This window comes from Mesoplodon bidens (assembly GCF_964165515.1).
Source record: "Mesoplodon bidens genome assembly, chromosome: 9".
NCBI lineage: Eukaryota > Metazoa > Chordata > Mammalia > Artiodactyla > Ziphiidae > Mesoplodon > Mesoplodon bidens.
In genome coordinates, this window is record NC_138166.1 from 94,448,320 (window position 1) to 94,470,417 (window position 22,098).

Here is a 22,098-nt window from a genome sequence, read left to right on the forward strand (position 1 = left end):
GAGCTTTGTGCCGCTGCTGGCCATTATTATAGATGGGGCCTTCCCGCTGAGGACAGAGATTGAATCTTTGGCTAATAAGTGTTTTTGAATTAATGCATAAAGAGTGGGGTCAGATTTAGTTGGGCTTTTTCCTAAGCCTACTTGCAGGAGATCAAGTAATCATTATAGTTATCAATCGTGAATTGAGGTGACCATAACCGAGGCATATGCCTGCGTGTGTGATTAAAGAGTGGATGGAGATTTATTGACTGCTTCTTGTGTCATTAGGGGATGCCCGTAGAGAGCAGAGTAAAAGCAGAGTGTTGCGAGAAAAAAGGCCATTGTTGAGAACGAGAAGGCTTAAGTTCTACTGCTCAGTCTTTGAGTAACTTCTGTCTAATGATGGGCAAATTCCCAGGCCAGAAGTTTCTCAGACTAGATCAATTGGGTATTTTTTAGGAGCTCAAAGGAGATGGCACTGTTGAAGGATTCCCTCATTAAGTCGACACACCAGAATCACGTGGGGTTTAGGGATTGGCACCACATAAGGGGTGTGTGTGGGGGTGTGTGTGTGTGTGGTATGTGTGTATCTCTTGCCAATGGAATGTCGTGTCATTTGATTGATGGGGATCAGGCTGTGTTGGGGGAGGTTGAAAAGCATTGGACTAGATAATTTCTGAGGACTTGCCCAGCCTTAAAAATGTTCATTGTCAGGAAATGGAACTTGGGTTTGGATGCCTTTGATAAAGGCATTTTATTTAGCTTTAAATAAAATACCTTTAAAGCTGTAGAACTTTAACTTAACTTTAATAAATAAAGATAGTAAAAACAGGGATTGTAGACCTGAAAATTAGTGTAAATGTTCAGGAAGCCATGGTTAAATAGTGGGTAAATTGATATCTCTGGGGTAAATCACACATCTTACATATTAAATGGGGTGAAACATATTTTGGCAAAGCCCTGCTGGGTGGACTGACTTTATTGAGACAAGATACGAAAGGGGTTGTGGTATCAGCTCATTCCTCAGAGAAGCTACTTTCTCTAGATTTTTAATTTCAATGCTGACTTATTCATTCTTGCTAACCATGGACTTGACTGACTCCCTCCCTCCTTCCCTCCTTCCCTTCTTTCCTATTTTGGCAAATAACAGTCTTGGGGAAATGCTCTTGACTTGCTTTATATTATTATTAAAAATGTTTATCTTTGCATTGTTAAATATACCTAAGTACAGAAATCTATCTGGAAGGATATTCCACTCCTGTGTATACATCCAAAAAAACAAAAACACTAATTTGAAAAGGTACAACGCACCCCAGTGTTCATAGCAGTATTATTTACAACTGCCGAGGTATGGAAGCAATCTAAGTGTCCATCAACAGAGGAATGGATAAAGAAGATGTGGTATGTGTGTGTGTATATATACTTACATACATACAGTGGAATACTGCTCAGCCATAACAAGGAATAAAATTTTGCCATTTGTAGCCACATGGATGGACTTGGAGGGCATTATGCTAAGTGAAATAAGTCAGATAGAGAAAGACAGATACTGTATGATATCACTTATATGTAGAATCTTTAAAAATACAACAAACTAGTGAAAAAACAAAAAAGAAGCAGACTCACAGATATAGAGAACGAACTAGTGGTTACCAGTGGAGAGAGGGAAGGGGGAGGGGCAGTATAGGGATGGGGGAAAAAAGGGTTATGGGATTATATGAAATCATGTGTGTGAAACTTTTGAAAATTGTAAAGCACTAAAGAATCATTCAAAAAAAAAAAACCTTAAAAAAATCATTACTGTTTTCATTGTTCTCTTGGAGTTTCTAATCTGCATACTATCCATTTTCTTCTATCCAAATGAACATTCTTCAGGCCTCAAAGATCAAGCATTCTTGTTTAAGGGGCTGCATTTCTTCCGGCTTTGTCACATGCCTTTCTCTTAGGCAGGGACAGTCAGCATTTTCCCATGAATGACAGAGGCTCACTGCAGCAGCCCTTGGGTGGGGAATTGGAGGTGGCATAGGCTTGAGGAGGAATCTGTAGTTTGAAAGAGCTTTCCCCTCTTACACACAAGACAGACACTTCTCAAAGGTTCATTTTCATCTTTGCTTCCGTTTCCACTCTATCCCTGCTGACAACCAGTGGGTACCACCACTGCAATATAATGATTAATTCTAATACACTTTGATTAGTAGAAGTAGTTGTTACAAACATCTAGACTTGAAATCTGTTTTGTGTAAAGCAAAAACTGTGTTTGCATGCATGAAGGGAAAAGCTGGTGGTGGAAATTGCTGTACAGTTTGCCTCTAGACTATAGCGGGAAGTCTTTTTTGGGAAATAGGATGGATCCATGTGATTTTTCTGTGTAGAGTTGTTATTGAAATAACAACTTATCTTATTTTGCAGTACTAAAGTAATAAATAAAACATTTATGGCTCAGAATAAATTGAGAGCATCCCACTTCCTGTGGTAACAGGCATTGTTCATATTCTTTTAAAGCCTCAGGCAGGGTGACATCAGCAGATTTTTTCATTTTCTAATCCAGAAGCTTGTAATTTCTTTCTGTCAAAGAACCCGCATTTTAGTACTGAGCAGACCTTCAGGGACTCTTTTTGATAGGACTACATTTTGTAGCACCTCTTTTAAATTGTGTTAAACTTCCATTCTCTCAGGAGGCAGCATGCTGTAGTGGAAAGAGCATGGGCCTGGAATTTATATACAGTCCTTTATTTTTTTTTTCCTGGTCACAGGGTCTTCGTTTCCCAATCAGATTCTTGACTCATTAGCAATCTGGAATTTCTGACACCAAACTCAGCCACTGGGACAGTTCTTATGGTGCTTCCTGGTGTACCAAAAGGAGTTCTTGACTTACCCTTTCTAGAGGGTTCTGGTTCCATTACCCTCTCTGGCAAACATACACCCCCCTCCCTGGGTCTTCTTGATCTAGTAAAGCTCCTCTGACTGGTTGGAGTTTCCCCTCCTCTCCTGTCCTGCCCCACAGTGAGCCCTCCTCTTGCCCTTTGGTGGTCAAGACCCATCCCAGCTGATCTCTTGGTTCAAGAATGCCAGATACTCCTACAAAGAATAACCTTCAGTTTATCCTCCAGAACAGAGTCTGCCTGTCTGGGCACAGTGAGTCAGTCTCTCGTGTTCAAACATTTGCCACTTATTTATTAAAGTTATTTATAGAGTATCTTAGATTACCTACGGAGTCTGTGCTCTGTGCTGTGGAAGAGAAAAGGGTGAATTATCCATGACTTCAAGACAGTTATAATCAAGGAGGAAAGATATGACAAGCAGCTTTGTGTGTGGTGAGGTAAGGGTGTGGGTGGTATTGTTTGGCCTTCGATTTTTTTTTAAAGGGAGAGGGGATAAAATGACCACATCCTTGGAGGGGAAGAGTGCAGTCCGCTCTGTCTTTTAGGAACAGCAAGGCATGCAGTTTGCCAAGAGTAGAGGCAACATCAAGAGCATGATGGGAGATAAGGGAAAGGATGCTTAGCCTTTTTCCTTGCTTGTCCACCACATCTTTCCTTTGGCTTTGAGATGAGGTGCAGTCTCCATTTACTTGAGAGTCATGTGGTGTTCTCTGGAGGGTCCCAACGTGCAGGGTATCTCTTCCGGCTTCTGCTTTCACCTACTCATGGAGATGATCTTATCCCCTCTCACCCCTCCTATTACCATGTGTGTCTTTAGTCAAGAGCTCTGTCTGGAATTCCAGATGTGTATTTCCAGCTGTGCCCTGGAGCCTTCCACCTGCTCTCTCATCACTGTCTCCGATTGACCGATCCAAAACTAAACTCAGCTTCCTCCCTCCTCCACCTGTCCCTCCTCCTGCCTTCCATCTCTGTGACAGGTACCACCTTCGGCTGCCTTCCACTGGAAGGTCAAGGCAGAAATGTGGGCACCATCTTTGACCCCTCCCTTCTCATTGGTTCCCACGAGCCAGCCCTTAAGTTTACCTCCCAAATGGCTGCTGCATCTGTCTTCTCTCCGTCCCCACTACCTCGATCCTGGTTCTAGTCCTCATCGCTGACCTGCGTTCCTGAAGAATCCTCCCTGGGCTCCCTGGATTCAATCTTACCTTTGACCCTTGCCCTCTTGACACTGCAGCCAGAAGGATCCTTCTACAATGTAAACCTGATCATATCAGTTCTCTTCTTAAAACCCTCTAATGGCTTCTTATGGCCCTTAGGATAAAATCCCCATTCCTTAAATAGGTTAAAAAAAGGCTCTTGGTGGTCTGGCTGGTACCTGGCTTCTCCCTGGCTTGCTGCCTGCAGCTGTCCCGAACTGCTTTCAGTTTCCTACCTTGGTCGTGATCTAGCGCTTGCAGGCTTTTCACATACGCTTTCCTCTGCCCGCATTCTCCTCCCTATTTTTGCCTGGCTACTTTTTATTTATCTCCCAGATCTCAACTTCACTGTCCCTGTAAAAAGTCTTCTCTAATTCCTTCAAGACTAGGTTAGATGCCCCTATTATATGCCCCTTTCATGGTGCACATAAAAGTCACATCATTTGATGATTGCCAGTCGAATTGTCTTTCTTCCTTTCTCAAGTGTAAACTTCATGAGGATGGGGAATGTTGGGCTTATTCACTGGTATATCCCAGACATCTAGCACAGTGCCTGGCATATTATCTATCAAGAAACATGTCTTTTACTATATCACTGATATTTACCAAGAGCTATTCTTTGCCAAGTGGATCCTAAGCTTCTTCAGATCAGGACCAAATCTTGTTCATGGTGCTGTACCTGGCACTTTGTGTTAAATAAGTTTGTTTCACCAATCACTTTTGGGAGCTTTATTCCACCTGAACTTATTTTAAAAAATTATATGAATGTAAATCTTAAGAGTTATATTAGATGAAACTAGGAAGTAATGTGATAAATTTAATAAATGTGCTATAATGTATACATCCAAAGGAGTATTGCCCATTCAGTATTGTCTGAAATTAAAAAGAAAGAGCCTTAAGGCACTTACTGTAGGGTTAGGTTGGCATGGGTTTGAAACCCAGCTCTCCCGCTTCTCTGAGCCTGGACTTCCTCGTCAGTAAGATGAGAATATAATGCCTGCCTTGGCAAGGTTGTTGCAGAGATTAAAGGTTTATGAAAACAACTGCCATAGTGTCTGGCACACAGTAGTTGTTCTGTGAATTTTAAGTTATTTTCTATTCCACCAACGCAGCCATTACAGAAAATGTTTTTGAAATTTCTTTTTTGAAATAGATTTTAGAGCTTTCTGTAGACCATCAGAATATGTCAATAGGAGAAATATTTTTTCCTTTGAGGATACGTTTGATTTTTAGAGACAGTTTGGTTCAGAGAGCGTGATCAACATGGTTAATACCATTTTTGATATTTAAAAAATTAAGTGTGATTATAATGAGGATTTCTTTTGTAGTGTCTTAATTGGTACATATTCTGGCTTCCTCACGGGTTGCATTGGCAGCATGCACGTTCCATTAGACACTGTAAAATCCAGGGAATTAACTATCAAAAAATCTATTGATATTGAATAGCAGCCTGATACATCAAGCAGTATTAGTAAGCTCGAGAGAGCTGAGATCTTTAATAATATACTTCATCACAAGTTTTTTATTTTTATTTATTTATTTATTTTTTTGCTTTATAACAAATTTAATCAGTTATACATATACATATGTTCCCAAATCCCCTCCCTTTTGCGTCTCCCTCCCACCCTCCCTATCCCACCCCTCCAGGCGGTCACAAAGCACCGAGCTGATCTCCCTGTGCTATGCGGCTGCTTCCCACTAGCTATCTACCTTACGTTTGGTAGCATCACAAGTTTAACCATCAAAAAAGCAAAAAAGAATTGAGGAAAAAAGTGATCCAAGGTGCTACCCATATTCTTGTATATGTTTGGGGGTCTTGTGTTTTCAGCTGGGTCCACAGGCATCAGTGTGGCTGATTCAGTAAGAGAGATGGTATCTACTAAGGACCCAGAGGAGCCTGGTGCCCTCGGAGGCCTGTCCCTAGTAGGAAGAGGAGGAGCTGGCTTGGGGGAAATGGACAGGGATGTAGAGATAGGTACTCAGCTTTTATATAGCAGCATATACTTGTACAGAATAATCCACAGGATGTCTTTGTAGGATAAGGGAGTGGAGGCACAGATCATTCTGTCTACTAGGAAAGCCACGTTGAGGCAAGTGGTTTCAGGAAGACAGTCCTGTGAGGCTGGAAGTGGTACCCCAGGCAGTATGGAAGCTCGACTGAGGGTTGGCCGAGCCCGGGGGAATCTGGTGCCAATGCTCTGCTGACTACAAGGAACCCAGTTTTATTTTATGATCTGGCAGTTACTGAGGGCTCAGTATTTTACCTCATCATTGTACAGAAGGGCATGGGTGTGAGAGATCAAGTCAACTGTACAGGGTTACTGACATGTTAATTATTTTTTACTTTACTAGTTTGTACTCTGAATTTACCTCATCTGGCATGTGTGTATATTTTGTTGATGTTAGACTAAGTCACCTAGAGCAGTTGATGGAGGGGCAGCGAAGACAAGAGCAGAACATGAATATTTGTGACTCTTGGGTGGGGGAGGGGAGGGGCGCTTGTAGGACTCCCTTCGCCACAGGGTAGTAGGGAGCAGTGTCACTCAAGCAGGGGACCGAACCTGGCTGTAAAGGCGCCTTGTGGGGTAGACCTCACAAGAGATCGGTCCCCCTAAAATCTTCGTTGTAAAACCGTATGTGCTTTTGAGGTACTGGTGTCGTTATAATTGTAATGGGACATTGTCATTGCCCTTAGGTTTCAGGTGGGCAGCAGAGATACTTCCCCTTAGGGAAGAGATACTTCCACTTTCTCAGAAGCTGACTGCTCTGTGAAACCTAGGGGTCCTCCTCCAGCCTGGCTATGGAAGAAAAATCCATAGCCTTTGACTGCAACCATGGCAGAAAGCAAAAGATTGTTTAATTTTTTTAGTCCAAACTTAAATGTCAAAATTAGATTTGAATGACTATAAAAATGCAAAATTCAAGGTCTTTGATATTATGAAAAAGGTCTAGACAGAAAATTTAAGTGAAATAACACTTTTCTCCTTTTAATTCTTTCCTATAAATTGTTTATTGGTCATGTTTTCTGGGTATTAGTTTTCTTAACTGTTGTTAACCAGGTTGAAGTTATTATCTTAGCAGTGCCAGCAACATGCATTAGAATTGACTCTTACAAGGAGAAGATTCTGGAACCCAGTAGGCAGTCAACCATTTAAAGTGCTCTTAAGGTATAAGTGGCACATTTTAGAAAGCTTTATGCTAAATAGATGAACATGTTCTGATAGAATGTTTTCATTTTTGCAAGGCAAAATTTTGCCTCATGCCCAAATTTTCTGTTTATGATATAATTGAGTATCTGGCTGTGATATAAAAAATAAGAGATTTAAATCAGCGGTCCCCAACCTTTTGGGCACCAGGGACCAGTTTCGTGGAAGACAGTTTTTCCAGGGACAGGGTGTGTGTGGGGGATGGTTTTGGGGTGATTCAAGCGCATTACATTTATTGTGTACTTTATTTCTTTATTATTACATTGTAATATGTAATGAAATAATTATACAACTCACCATAATGCAGAATCAGTGGGAGCCCTGAGCTTGTTTTCCTGCAACTAGATGGTCCCATCTGGGGGTGATGGGAGACAGTGACACCCGAAGTGTGTTACTTATGTCCAGTCTACTCCGTAAGATGCAGCTTAATTGTCACTTGCCACTCACTGATAGGGTTTTGATATGAGTCTGCAGGCAGTTGATTTATTATAGTCTCTGTGCAGTCAAACCTCTGTGCTAATGATAACCTGTATCTGCAGCCGCTCCCCAGCGCTAGCATCACCCCCTCAGCTCCTCCTCAGATCATCAGGCGTTAGACTCTCGTAGGGAGTGCGCAACCTAGATCCCTCACATGTGCAGTTCACAGTAGGGTTCGAGCTCCTATGAGAATCCAAGGCCGCTGCTGATCTGACAGGAGGCGGAGCTCAGGCGGTAATGAGAGCGATGGGGAGCGGCTGTAAATACAGAGGAAGCTTCGCTCGCTCACCCACTGCTCACCTCCTGCTGTGTGGCCTGGTTCCAGTCTGTGGCCCGGGGGGTGGGGACCCCTGATTTAGATAAAACATTAGCAGAAGCAACTACATATTAAATTTATTTCTGGCAAATGACCTGAATAATTTCTACTGGATAAGAAAAATGCAGGGTATGTGCCTTCATTTTCTATTGCTGCCCTAACAAATTACCACAAACTTAGTGATCTAACACAACACAAATTTATTATGTTATGGTTTTGTGGATTAGAGGTCCAACACAAGTCTCACTGGGCTAAAATGACGGTGTTGGCAAGGACAGCATTCCTTCTGGAGGCTCTGGGGTGAACCCATTTCCTTGCCGTCACAGCTTCTGGAGGGTACCCACACTCCTTGACTTATGGCCACCTTCCATCTTCAAAGCCAGTGAGGTTGCATCTTTCTGACCATCCTTCCATGGTCATATTTGCTGCTGAAGTTTCTCTGCTTTTAAGGACCCTTGTGGTTTGATTGGGCCCACCTGGATAAGCCAGGATTCTCTCCTTATCTCCAGATCCTAACTTAGTCACATCTGCAAAATCCCTTTTGCCACATAAGATAACATTTTCAGGTTCTGGGATGTGGACATCCTTTTTTTTTGCTTTGGCCGAGCCACGCAGCTTGCGGGATCTTAGTTCCCCGGCCAGGGATTGAACTCAGGCCCACGGCAGTGTAAGCGCTGAGTCCTAACCACTGGACTGCCAGGGAATTCCCAGATGTGGACATCTTAGAGGGAGGAGGGATTATCATGCCTCCCATAGTATGGAAACCTAACACCGGGTTTCATTCAGAGAAAGTATTTTTCAAATGTGCCCATGATTTGTTACAGGTCTTAAGAAACTTTGACTTGGGTATTTTATAGGGAAGAGTTATACATATTTAAAAAAATGATGATGATTTGCTTGGGTCTGAACCTACTTATTAAAGCTAACGTTCATTCTGTTTTGTTTACTTTGATAGTGATAACCTGCTAAGGAGAGCAGCCTGTCAAGAAGCTCAGGTAATGCCATTTAATATGAAACAATTAAAACCCGCCTTATCTCCACTGTGCAGAAATCTCAGGCTGTTCCAGGGGGACTTGCACAGTGCCTCGCATCAGTGCAGCTTGGCTATTTTTTCCCCACTATCGGGATGAATCAGGCTGCCAGCCAACTCTGAATAGAACTGGAGGAAGTTAACAGTCTGGTGAAGAGCAGTTCTAATGCCCAGCCCTTTAGACTTGTTTACTTCTGGATTAGTCCAGAGAACACAGAACTGGACTGGTTGGCACTCTGGGAATTTGTTCATGTCTGCAGGTGTCCTTGAAGATCTGGCTAAAGCCCGAATCATCCCTAATCCGAATAACCCCCAAGGATATCAGTTCAGAACAGGTGTTACCTCTCAAAGTCAAATCTTCTTAAAATTGTTGATTCATATTTTTAAAGCCTGTCTCTTTAGCACAACTGATTCAGACCGTCTCCCATGATATTGCACTTAAATATTCATCTATCTAGTTGTAGCTGAATTGTTAATCCTTTCAAGTTTAAGGCCACATTTTTGTTCTTCCCTCCCCTCCAAATGTGTGCGTTATACATTGCAGATTAATTTGCACGACTGAGTTGCCTTTTTGTTATGTCATTCGGGCATACGATGTCAGAAATACCAAAAAAGAAACATGAAACTAAAAAGTGACAAAAGACATGATGCATTTAGTAGGAGAGGTGGGTGGCAGACCTCATGTTTGTTTTTGAAATGTTTCCGTGGATGACAATGACAATAGACACTATTAATAAATTCCTCTATTTAGTGATTCCCTAACTGTTCTAAATCCGTGTTTCAAGAATTCGATTGCTTTGTTGTTTTTATCTCTTATGGCTCTAAGTTGTTTTGGAAATCAATTCAAATAAACTTTAATATTAAATTTGAGGTGATCTTTACCCCAAGCTAATTTTCCATTAGCAACTGGAAAATCCTCTTGGGAGGGGAAGGCTTTCCCCCTTGAAGGAAGAATGGTCATGTGATACTCCCTTTCTTGTGCAAAGTAAATACCTCCACCTCTGTTCTGAACTCCATCTCCTCTTACTTTTCTAATTCTCTACTTCCCGACACCCATTTAGCTCCTTCCATCTGAAAAAAGGAAGCGAATTCATCCTTATAGCCCCTCCCTCTAGTTACTTTTCCTGTTTGTGTCCTTCCCTTTTCAGTCTAAATTCTTGAAAGAATATGATTTTTTTTTTTTTTTTTTACGGTACGCGGGCCTCTCACTGTTGTGGCCTCTCCCGTTGCGGAGCACAGGCTCTGGACGCGCAGGCTCAGGGGCCATGGCTCACGGGCCCAGCCACTTCGCAGCAATGTGGGATCTTCCTGGACCGGGGCACAAACCCGTGTCCCCTGCATTGGCAGGCGGACTCTCAACCACTATGCCACCAGGGAAGCCCTATTTTTTTTTTTTTTAATCTCACATAAACTCACCTCATTGTAGTCTCATGTAAACCTGAGACATGAGTTGCAGGTAGATAAGACTTCTAGAGGTTAAAAACCCAGGACCAGGAGGAATAATCTAGAACTGTAGATCTGGAATCTGGCAGGTTAATTAAATCATTTCTGACCAAATCTCAGAAATAGTATGGATAGAAAAAGAACAAATTACAATATTTAGAGATTTGTTAAGATGTTAAGATCTAACTCAGTAAGAGTGAACACAGAGTAGTAATTATAACGTACACAGAAACTTTTTACAAAGAAATAGTATGTCTTTCTGAAGTATTCAGAAATAGAAGTTTATTTTTTTTAAAGCAAGAAATAGACAGTGGTGACAAAGGATCTCCAGTGGGCTGTCAGGGAGGTGGTAGAGTTGGGGCCAGTTACTTAATAAAAATCTTGGTATAACTTCCAGTTTTCTCCTATCTTTACTTTGTGCTTCTGTACTTAATTCTACCTTCTTGGCCCAGACCTACTTCCCACCATCTACGACTCGCCATTTTGCCCTCTTTGGGGTTCTCCTATTCTCATTCCTTTTACTGACCACCTCCTCCTCCCGTTACTTCTCCTTTTCACTCCTCGCATCTAGTCCTCTGGGTGTCTTAACTCCGCCTCATCATTTATTAGCTCTTTAGAGCTGATAGTGTAGACGTTTGGAGTTAGATTCATATAACTTCTAGGCTTGTAATTTATTCACACTTTGACTTTGACTGACTTAATCTTTCTGAATCTTGGCTTTCTCATCTGTAAACATGGGACTATTTAATACCTCCTTGGTTTCTAAGAACTAAGAATTAATATGTGTGGAAGTGGCAAATACTAGGTGCTTAGTAAATATTAATTACATTTCTTTTCCTGTACCAGTTGATGCTACTTACCAAGGTTGCAAAGAAAGGAGGCAAATAGAGTATTAGATTTATTTTTTACGTGTATGAAGATACGAAGATTAACTGGTAACATGAAGATTTTTCATGAATAAGCTTTAGTAATGAGTTAAAAGAGAAAAAGGTTATATTCTGAAAACTAAAGACAAATTAAACTTCCCTTGTGACAGACTACAGACTTACTGGTTGTAATAAACCTAGTCATATCTTACAGAGAAAAGAAAAGTTACTTACCTTTAGTAGGTGAATGAAGCAGGGCGTTTTATTACAATATAAAATTCAGCTTATTTTCTTTAAATAAAGGTGCACTTTTATTGTTGTTGTTTATGGTGGGGTTGTCAACGTGAAATCCAGAAAGAACATTTGTTTCCCCAGGGTAGACGTCGTATCTGCCAGAAGTAAATTCTTTTGGAATGAAAGAATATATGTGCTCACTAAGTGAATACAAGGACGTTTACTGAAAACTTTTCTTTGTTCCCTTTTAGGTGTTTGGCAATCAACTTATTCCTCCCAATGCACAAGTGAAGAAGGCAACCGTCTTTCTCAATCCTGCCGCTTGCAAAGGGTAGTTCAGTTTGTGATTTGTTATAGATTTGGATTTTCTAAGGGGAAAAGAGTCACAGAATACTAGGCAGCTGGTTGGATTGTGTGGAATTGGAGCTACTAGGTTCAGGACCCTTGTAGCAATAAGATTCAACTGTAATGTAGAAATCCCGGTTAATCAGATATAACTGTAAAGCTAACTGATGCCTAGCTAACTGGTCTAATTGAAGTTTAATAATTATTCCAGAATTAACGCTCTCAAATCAGTCTTATCTGCTTGGTGGTAGCCCCCTTGGGAACAACTTCTGCTGCTGTGATGCAAATTATGAGTCCATCTCTGTTACAAGATGTTCAGAGATTGCCGAAAGCGCTGTGGCCTTGTGAGGTCAGAAACATTCTTTCCCAAAGTGGTGAATGTAGAGTTAGGTCTTGGAGGTCAGTCAAGGGAGAACACTCAGTGTTACCGACTGATGAAATGGCCCATGGGGCGGCGGCCTACAGACAGGAGTGCCGACTACTGTCCTTTGCTGTGTCACAGGAAAGTCTGTAAACTGGTCTGGTTGGCCTCGAGGGGTCATGGGAGGCAACTGTGAGAATTAAGATGTGAAGAATAGCTGGGACCTTGGTCGACAGTCATGTGTCCATGTTCATTTATTGTAACAAATGTACCACACGGGTGCAGGATATTGAAAGTGAGGGAGGTTTTTTTTGTGTGTGTGTGCGCGTGTGTGTGTGTGCATGTGTGTGTGTGTGTGTGTAGGGGAGCAGGGGGTGTGTGAGAACTCTCTGTATTGTCCACTCATTTTTACTGTGAACCTAACAACTGCTCTAAAAAATAGTCTGTTAATTTTTAAAAGTACCGTAAGCGAAATAAAAACTTTTTTTTTTTACATTGCTAGTTAGGTACAACTCTCATTCAGTTGGAAAGGTAAATAAGACTTTGGGTGGCTTTTAGAAGAAATCATTTAAAATTTAAAATTATTTTTTAAAAATAGTAAGAATTAAAGGGTTGAGGGGGAGAAAAAGTGATACCTTTTATTCTATCTAACGGCCAGAACAATTCTTTTTGTCCTGACTGAGGAAAAATGAATATGTATTAGATTGGATTCTCTAAGTTCGAAGTCAAATGACATTAAGATAATAAGAACAGCAACAAAAAGCGTAGTTGGTAGTAGCTTCTAAGTGGTAAGGTTAACGTTGGAGAGAAACGCAGGGGCTCTGGAATAAGCTTCTCTAGTCACTTCTTGGGAGGTAGTGTGTGTGGCTTCACAGATGTGAGGGCTAGTCATGCCTTCTTTCTTTTTAATTCAGCAGTTTAAGATATTTACCTACAGATTGTCTAAATCGGCTCCATTCCTCTACCTAATTGAATCATATTTGCCCAGCTCTGTTGGAGCCACTTCCCGCCCCCATAAACATACCAGTCCTAAGGCCTCTTGTTCATTCTTGTTTAAAACCAACACTGAACAAAAATATCAACAAAGGTTCTAACACAACACAATCAAAATACCCAAGATAACTAAATAGTCACTGGCGGCCTGTGGGAGAAGCTAGCAGGGAGCTGGGTGTATCCTGTGTATACTCTTCTCTGCTCTGTGATACTGCCGGTGTTGCTTAACTTCTTAAATCCTCAATTTACTCATCTGTAAAGTGTGAAAAGTAATAGCGCATGCCTTATAAAAGTTACCATGTCATTCTTTAGGATTAAATGAGGTAATGCCTATAAGGTATTCAGCATTCTTTCCATTTCCTAGTTAGCACTTGATAAAATAAATATAAGCTGCTGTTCTTGGTATTACTGACCTGTAGGCTGGGTCAGAAGGTTCTCTCCTTGGCTCTCCCACCCTTGGATCTCTCCTTTTGCCTCCGTTGTTGTAACTGCTCCAGGTCCTATTCCTTTAGAGATCTAGTAAGTTAGTAACTTGCTAATTCTCTTGAAATATATGGTAGTTTGTTTAAGCTATAATCAGTCATTTTGAGTTCCTACTTGAGATATTTGCATTTTTAAAAAATGAATAAACTTTTTTTTTTTTTTTAGAGAAGTTTTAGGTTCCATTTACACTTTTACACGTTAAGTGTATTTGCATTTTTAAAGGTAGGTTCTTGTTGAAAAGTGTAATACCTTTATCTGCAGGCTAGGGTAAAGAAAGTGTTTCTTTTCTAAAGTCATGGTTCCCTTTAACAAGGTGAATCCTTGCCTGCTTCTAGGAAGCCACTTTGAAACTCTCCAGCATCTTTTTTTAAAGATTTCACTATTGGGCCTCCCTGGTGGCGCAGTGGTTGAGAGTCCGCCTGCCAATGCAGGGGATACGGGTTCGTGCCTCGGTCTGGGAGGATCCCATATGCCGCGGAGCGGCTGGGCCCGTGAGCCATGGCTGCTGAGCCTCCGCGTCCGGAGCCTGTGCTCCGCAACGGGAGGGGCCACAACAGTGAGAGGCCCGCATACCGCAAAAAAAAAAAAAAAAAAAAAGATTTCACTATTTAACTGTACTATTTTTGTCATCTTGGCTCTGACCTGACACATAACTTATAATTTATCATGTAGCTATTTCATTATGTAGTACTGGTTTAAAACTACATTAGAGCTTTAGGAAATAACTGTGTTTTGCATTAATAAATAATACATTAAGGAGTAACTATTTTGTGTGTGCGTGTGAACCTGCAGATTGCTAGAGGTATAGAAAGTTTTATTTAACTCTGGTGCTATCTCACCCTTAATTATATTATAAATAATACATTTATTACTGGTAACACTTGTTTTTCAATCTTTTATATGGCATATTAGAAGGAAAAAAAATGCCTTCACTTCCGCTTTAGAGATTTTCTGTACCTGTGGCATCACAAAGATGTGAATAAAGGCCCAAATGTTCAAATCCTTTTCCTTTCTTTCTTTTTTTAATTGAAGTATAGTTGATTTACAGTCTTGTGTTAGTTTGAGGTGTACAGCAAAATGATTGTTATATATACATACATATATTTTTTTCAGATACTTTTCCATTGTAGGTTATTATAAGTTATTGAATATAGTTCCCTATGCTATACAGTAAATTCTTGTTGTTTATCTATTTTATATATAGTAGTGTGTATCTATTAATCCCATACTCCTACTTTATCCATTCCCCCTTTGGTAGCCATAACTGTTTTCTATGTCTGTGAGTCTGTTTCTATTTTTAAATAAATTCATTTGTATTATTTTTTAGATTCCACATATAAGTAATATCATATAATATTTCTCTTTCTCTTTCTGTCTTACTTCACTTAGTATGATAATCTCTAGGTCCATCCATGCTGCTGCAAATGACAATATTTCATTCTTTTATGGCTGAGTAATATTCCTTTATATATAATGTATATAATATATTCTACACACACACACACACACACATTTTTATCCATTCATCTGTTGATGGACACTTAGGTTGCTTCCATGTCTTGGCTATTGTAAATAGTGCTGCTATGAACACTGGGGTGCATGTATCTTTTCGAATTAGAGTTTTCATCTTTTCTGGATATGTGCCCAGGAGTGGGATTGCTGGATCATATGGTACTTCTATTTTTAGTTTTTTAAGGAACCTCCATACTGTTCTCCATAGTGGCTGCACCAATTTACATTCCTACCAACAGTGTAGGAGGGTTCCTTTTTCTCCACACCCTCTCCAGCATTTATTCTTTGTAGACTTTTTGAGGATGGCCATTCTGAGGTGATACCTCATTTTACTTCTGCAAATCTTATTTTTTAAATTAATTAATTAACTTATTTATTATTTATGGCTGAGTTGGGTCTTCGTTGCTGCGTGTGGGATTTCTCTAGTTGCGGCGAGCAGGGGCTACTCTTCATTTCAGCACGCGGACTTCTCATTGCGGTGGCTTCTCTTGTTGTGGAGCATGGGCTCTAGGCGTGCGGGCTTCGGTAGTTGTGGCTTGTGGGCTCTAGAGCGCAGGCTCAGTAGTTGTGGCGCATGGGCTTAGTTGCTCCGCGGCATATGGGATCTTCCCAGCCCAGGGCTTCAACCCGTGTCCCCTACATTGACAGGCAGATTCTTAACCACTGCACCACCAGGGAAGCCCAAATCTTATTTCTTAAACTAACTCAGAGGAGCTTATAGATGTGTTGTAAGTGATTAATACAGCTGATTGAGACTTCTCCAGAGTTTTGCTTCTCAGAGATAGATCTAATCCACTTCCACCTGACCCTTTCTTATCAACCTAGTAATAAAAGCAACCCTGCAAGGAGAAATGTTTACAGTATCACTAGCTCGCCTTTTAGTTTTGGATTAAGCCCCAGAAATGGTGATCTGGAAAGAAGAAATTTCCATTTAGCCTTTCATGTTCATTCTAATAAGCATTCAGAGCTGTAGAAGAGGGAGGATATATTTGTTTAATTTGCTTATCACGTGCTCAGGTGTGCCCTTGGTTCAAGGTATACTTTTGGTTCTTGTGAACATTTGCTCAAGCTTCTCAGTTTCTATTTTAATTCATAATCAGCAATGTTTTATGTTGTGTGTTCCATTTGATAGCTATTTCTTTTTAGTTTAAAGAATGTTGAAGTTGGTCTGTGCATAACTCTACATGTTCCTCATTCACTACTTTTGTGTCTGTTTCTAGTATAAAATATTCTTAAGAAAGTTGAAGCATGCATCACTGATAAACAAAATAATCTTTTTGAAAGAGGGCTGAGTAAGTGTGGATGTAAAAGTTAGATGTTTGGTGCTGATTGTTTTGAAAGTATTAGTTTTTGTTTTTGTTTTGTGATGCAATAGGTGAAAATATTGGGGTAAAAGACAAGTCAGCTGATTGGTATGTTATAACGTCTATTCAACTGTGAGACTCTGCAGTTGGGGACTTTCTTGCAGCTTCTGTATCCCTTGATTTCTAGTACATCCTCAGTCAACCACTGGAATGTAAATAAGTTCCATGAGGGCTTATTATATTATACCTCAGTTACACGTATTTTTGTCTGCCTTATCCTGTTGTTTGCCCAGTTCCTAGATGTGTCTAGCACACAGCAGAGGCTCAGTAAATGCTTGTTGAGTGAATCAGACATTGTTGCCTGAATGGAGCCATATCCAGTGTACACACTTCCTCTAGAGGAACTAGATTGTGCACTGTAAGCATCCCACATGGGTAAGAGCTTATTGTATTAGACAAGGGGCAAAATCTTGGAGGCCCCAGAGTGAAAGAGTCCACGTTTATATCCAGAGAAACTCATTACTCTTCACTAGCCTTCCTGTCCTTGAACAAATAGAGGAAACGTGTTCTCTATGCTATTTCTTGCTCTCTTCTAGAGAAGATGGTTGGCCTTTTTATATTTCCTCTTGAGAACTCGTGTTAAAATATTTGTGTTTTTTTCCTTTGTCTACAGCAAAGCCAGGACTCTATTTGAAAAAAATGCTGCCCCGATTTTACACTTATCTGGCATGGATGTGACTATTGTTAAGGTGAGAACTGCTCTAGAGTGTTAATTTTATCCAAGCTACCCCTCCTTATAACATATCCTCTTCTCTTGACTTCTTAGCATAAATCACTTATCACTTAGAAGATAAGAACAGAGAAGTCAATGTTGCGTTCTTCTTCTGATAATTAATAAGATAATATTGTTTTTTCCAACCACAGTCAGCTTTTCACTTTCAGAACAGGATGAAATGGAGCCATGAACTTGGCTCCTTTCATCTGACAGATAGGACGTGGAACTATTGTCTCTTGGAAGATGAAAGTTGTTACAGATGTAAGAATTCTTTTTCTGACTATTAAGAAGAAATTTCAAGTTTGAGTAATTAATTTAACTTCTTGGTAGTTCCGCAGACAGGTAAACATTTTCTTTCTGGTGAGGAATTATTTCAGGTGAGGAATTTTAAGTGGTAAAGCTTTAGAATTTTCGAGATTTGGGTAAGAAGAAATGGGGACAAAAATAAATGAGAGGGAATTGTGCTATTTTAGAAGATGTCTCAAGACTCCACTTTCTTGACTTTAAGTGCTATGTGTGTGGTATGTACATAGGTGTGTGTATTTGGTGAAAATCACTGTTACCATGTTTGTAAATCTATGGTATACCAATTTTTAATATTACACACTTTCATTAAATCATAGAGATTGAACGGTCATTTAGTCCAATTGACCATGCAATGTTGATGTTGAACTCTCTTCTCCAGCTTGTCCGAGGTGTGGTCTTCTAGTTGTCTGCCTCTGGGGATGGGAGAGTGGGGAAGAAAACTGACATTTATTTCAGGACCCGTAATGCATATTGCAGACTCTACGTATGAGAGATCTGAGAATGGTTATTTAAGACTGATATTGTTTGTTCCTGGAGTGTTTGGTTGAACTCACAAGGAAAACCATCTGGGCCTGGAGCTTTCTTTGAAGGGAAATTTTTTTGTATATTAAATTTCTTTAATGGCTGTAGAAGTACATCAGGAAGTTCTGTTTCTTCTTGAATTAATTTTAGTAAGGTAAATTTTTTCAAGGAATTTCATCTAAGTTTTCAAATTAATAGGCATCAAGTTGTTCATAATATCTTCTTTTTAACTTTTAAATTTCTGTAACATCTGAAATACATCATTTTCTTGCTCAATATTGTTTTATTGTTTATTTGTGCTTTTTTTTTTTTTTTGCCTGCCAGTCATGTGAGAGGTGCGTCAATCTAATTAATCCTTGCCAAGAACCATTTTTTGGCTTGTTGATCCTTTCATTTATGTTTCTTTCATTAACTTTTGGTCTGTCTTTATTGTTTCCTTCATTCTACTTTCTTTGGCTTTTTTTCTGCTGTTCTTTTTGACATTTTAACTTGGATGTTTATTTCATTAATTTTCACCCTTCTTCTCCTTGTGTTTTCTTAGAAAGCTATAAACTTTACTGCTTCAGCTGCATCCTAGGAGTTTTGATATATAATATTTTCATTATCATTCATTTCTAAATGTTTTCTAATTTTCATCATGATTTTTGTTTGACCTACGAGTTATTCAGCATGTTTTAAAATTTTCAAATCTAAAGTTTTCTCACATCTTTTTGTTAATGGTTTCTGATTTCATTGTGTTATGGTCAAAGAATGTAGTCTATATAATTCCAGCATTTTAAGTTTATTGAGATTTGTTTTATGGCCTAGCATGTGGTTTGTTTTCATAAATGTTTTATGTAGGCCTAAAAAGAATATATATCAGTTACTGGGTACCATGTTCTATATATGTCCATTAAGTCAAGTCTGTTAGTTGTGTGGTTCAAATTTTACATGTCCTTACTGATTTTTTTCTTCTTTTTGAACTATAGATTATTCAGAAAGAGGTGTTAGAAATATCACACTAGATAAATTTGTCTGTTTCTCTATGTAGTTTTATCCACTTTTGCTTTTTTATATTTTGAGACTATGTCAGGAGATGCATTCACATTTCAAATTATTTCATTTTTCTTGCATGTTGACACTGTCATAGAGTTATTCTCTTTAGCACTAATGCTGTCTTTTACTGTGGTCTATTTTATCTAGTATTGTTAGTAACCATACTAGCTTGCTTTGATTAGTTTTTACCTGGTATAATTTTTACTTATCTTTACTTAAGCCATTTTATATCCTTATATTTTAATGCATCATTGGTAAAGGCATGAAAACAGGATTTTTTTTTGCGATACGTGGGCCCCTCACTGTTGTGGCCTCTCCCGTTGCGGAGCACAGGCTCTGGACATGCAGGCTCAGCGGCCATGGCTCACGGGCCCAGCTGCTCCACAGCATGTGGGATCCTCCCGGACCGGGGCACAAACCCATGTACCCTGCATCAGCAGGTGGACCCTCAACCACTGCGCCACCGGGGAAGCCCTGACATTTAGGTCTATGATCCATTTTGAGTTAATTTTTGTGAAAGGTATAAGGTTCAATTCTTCTGCATCATTAGGCCACTCTTTATCCTTTCTCTTTGTTGCATTTGGAATTTTCCTCTTAAGATCAGAGCCTCAAATGTGTCATCCCTATTAATGTAATCTTTTAAATTATGGTCTGTTAAATCTGTCAATATCTTTTTGAATTTTGGTTCTTTCATTCATGTACTTATTCATATTTATCAATTTTTCTTGCAAATATTTGAGTACCTACTACAAAGTAAGCTCTGTTCTACATGTTGAGGATACAGTCTAAACAAAACAAGTTTTCCCTCTCTGTCCTCAAAGAGCTTCCATTCAAAGTGAAAAGGAGGGATGCAGATAAAAAACATACAGGGCTTCCCTGGTGGCGCAGTGGTTGAGAGTCCGCCTGCCGATGCAGGGGATACGGGTTCGTACCCCGGTCTGGGAAGATCCCACATGCCGCGGAGCAGCTGGGCCCATGAGCCATGGCTGCTGAGCCTGTGCATCCGGAGCCTGTGCTCCGCAACGGGAGAGGCCACAACAGTGAGAGGCCCACGTACCACAAAAAACAAACAAACAAACAAAAAAACCATATACAAAGAAACATATAATTTGTCAGATGGTGATGAGAGCCAAGAAGAAAAAGCAAGCAGGGTAAGGAGACCAAGAGTAATGGCGGTGTTAGTTTAGTTCCGGAGGCCAAGGAAGGCCAGTCTGGTAAGATGACCTTTGGAAGAGACGTGGGGGAAATGAGTGAGTCATGCTGGTAGGTTGGGGAAAGCATCCAGGCTGAGCGTACTGCACGTTCAAAGGCTCTGCAGAGGAGTGTACTTGGGGCTTGAGGAAGAGTGAGAGGCAAATGTAGTTGGAGGAGAATGAGCGAGGGGAGACAGGAGAGAGGATGAGGTTGAAGAAGTCAGGAGGGGCAAAATTGTCAGGTTTGTATCATTTACGCATTCAGTCAATTACCTTTCCTCTCTGTTGTTGATAAAGTGTTGTGTAGGAAAAGGCTGAATGGAGAGCCCTAAAGAAATGTCACCAGGAATCTACCTACAATTTGATGTCCCTCCACTGAGCATCTTACTTTGAACATAGGCGTTCAATTGGTAATCAGTTCACCCAATTGTATTCTAGTATATTGTTCCCACCTATCTCCACCTTGTCCCCAAGGATATTATCAAATAACTTGCCAGGTGCCTTGCTGAAGACCCAATAGAATGTCTGTCTGGATTTCCTGATCTTCTCATCTAGTAATCTGTCAAAGATGAGGATACTCTGAAATGCCTTGTTCTTGGTGAACCCGTGCAGATTCCCAGTGATCACCTATTTCGGGGTGTTCACAAAGCATCCTTTTAATCAGGATCAACATATATTCTTTCTTTTTTTAAAAAAATATTTTATTTATTTATTTTTGGCTGTGTTGGGTCTTCATTGCTGTGCGCGGGCTTTCTCTAGTTCTAGCGGGGGCTACTCTTCGTTGTGGTGCACAGGCTTCTCTTGCTGCAGAGCATGGACTCTAGGCGTGCAAGCTTCAGTAGTTGTGGCATGTGGGCTCAGTAGTTGTGGCGCACGGGCTTAGTTGCTCCGCGGCCTGTGGGACCTTCTTGGACCAGGGCTCAGAACCCGTGTCCCCTGCATTGGCAGGCAGATTCCTAACCACTGTGCCACCAGGGAAGTCCCTATATTCTTTTTTTAAAAAGTGAAATATTTGGATTGATTGAGCTCAATCACCAGACGGCAATGATTTAATCAACCATGGGTATGTAATGAAACCGACACAAAAACTCAGAAGGACAGGGTTTGGAGAGCTTCTGGGCTGGTAAACCTGTGGAGATCTGGGGAGAGGTGGTGCGCCCAGAGAGGCCTGGAGACTCCACACTGCTCCCCACACACCTTGCCCCATGTACCTCTTCATTTGTCTGTTCATTTGAATCCTTTCTAATAAACTGATAACCGTAAGGGAAAAAAAAAATATTTACAAATATATAACTGCAAAGCCAGTCATTTCATTTTTCAGGATAAAAGTAGAACCATGCATCATAAGATTAGATGGTGTTAGTGTAGGGACTTCGTTTTTTGTGTGTTCACTGTGACTTAGTGGCCCAGGTGCTTTAGCCCATCTGACATCCAAATCTTTAATTTTGGCTATTAGTGTGTCTAGTAAAGTGTCAACAGGAGAGAGTGTTTCCTTATTTCAGTATTAGTTGCATTACATTTGTTAAAATTCAGTGTTTGGTTTTAGAGGTGGTGGCTTAGATCATTCATTTAAGTCTACATATGTATCTGAAATGAGGTATTCTCAATACAAATGGTGAGGCTTACATACCATTTAGTCA

The 22,098-nt window shown here is 40.3% G+C and overlaps 1 protein-coding gene across 4 annotated transcripts in view; it reads left to right on the plus strand.

The window, feature by feature from the left end:
- AGK (acylglycerol kinase) overlaps window positions 1–22,098 on the plus strand; it is an 86,791-nt gene that overhangs the window by 22,978 nt on the left and 41,715 nt on the right. For all 4 annotated transcript variants that reach the window (XM_081244788.1, XM_081244791.1, XM_081244789.1 and 1 more), the window contains 3 exons: window positions 9,012–9,051; window positions 11,881–11,960; window positions 17,301–17,376. In XM_081244788.1, coding sequence (XP_081100914.1) covers window positions 9,012–9,051; window positions 11,881–11,960; window positions 17,301–17,376 — 196 coding nt within the window. The remainder of the gene's footprint in view (window positions 1–9,011; window positions 9,052–11,880; window positions 11,961–17,300; window positions 17,377–22,098) is intronic.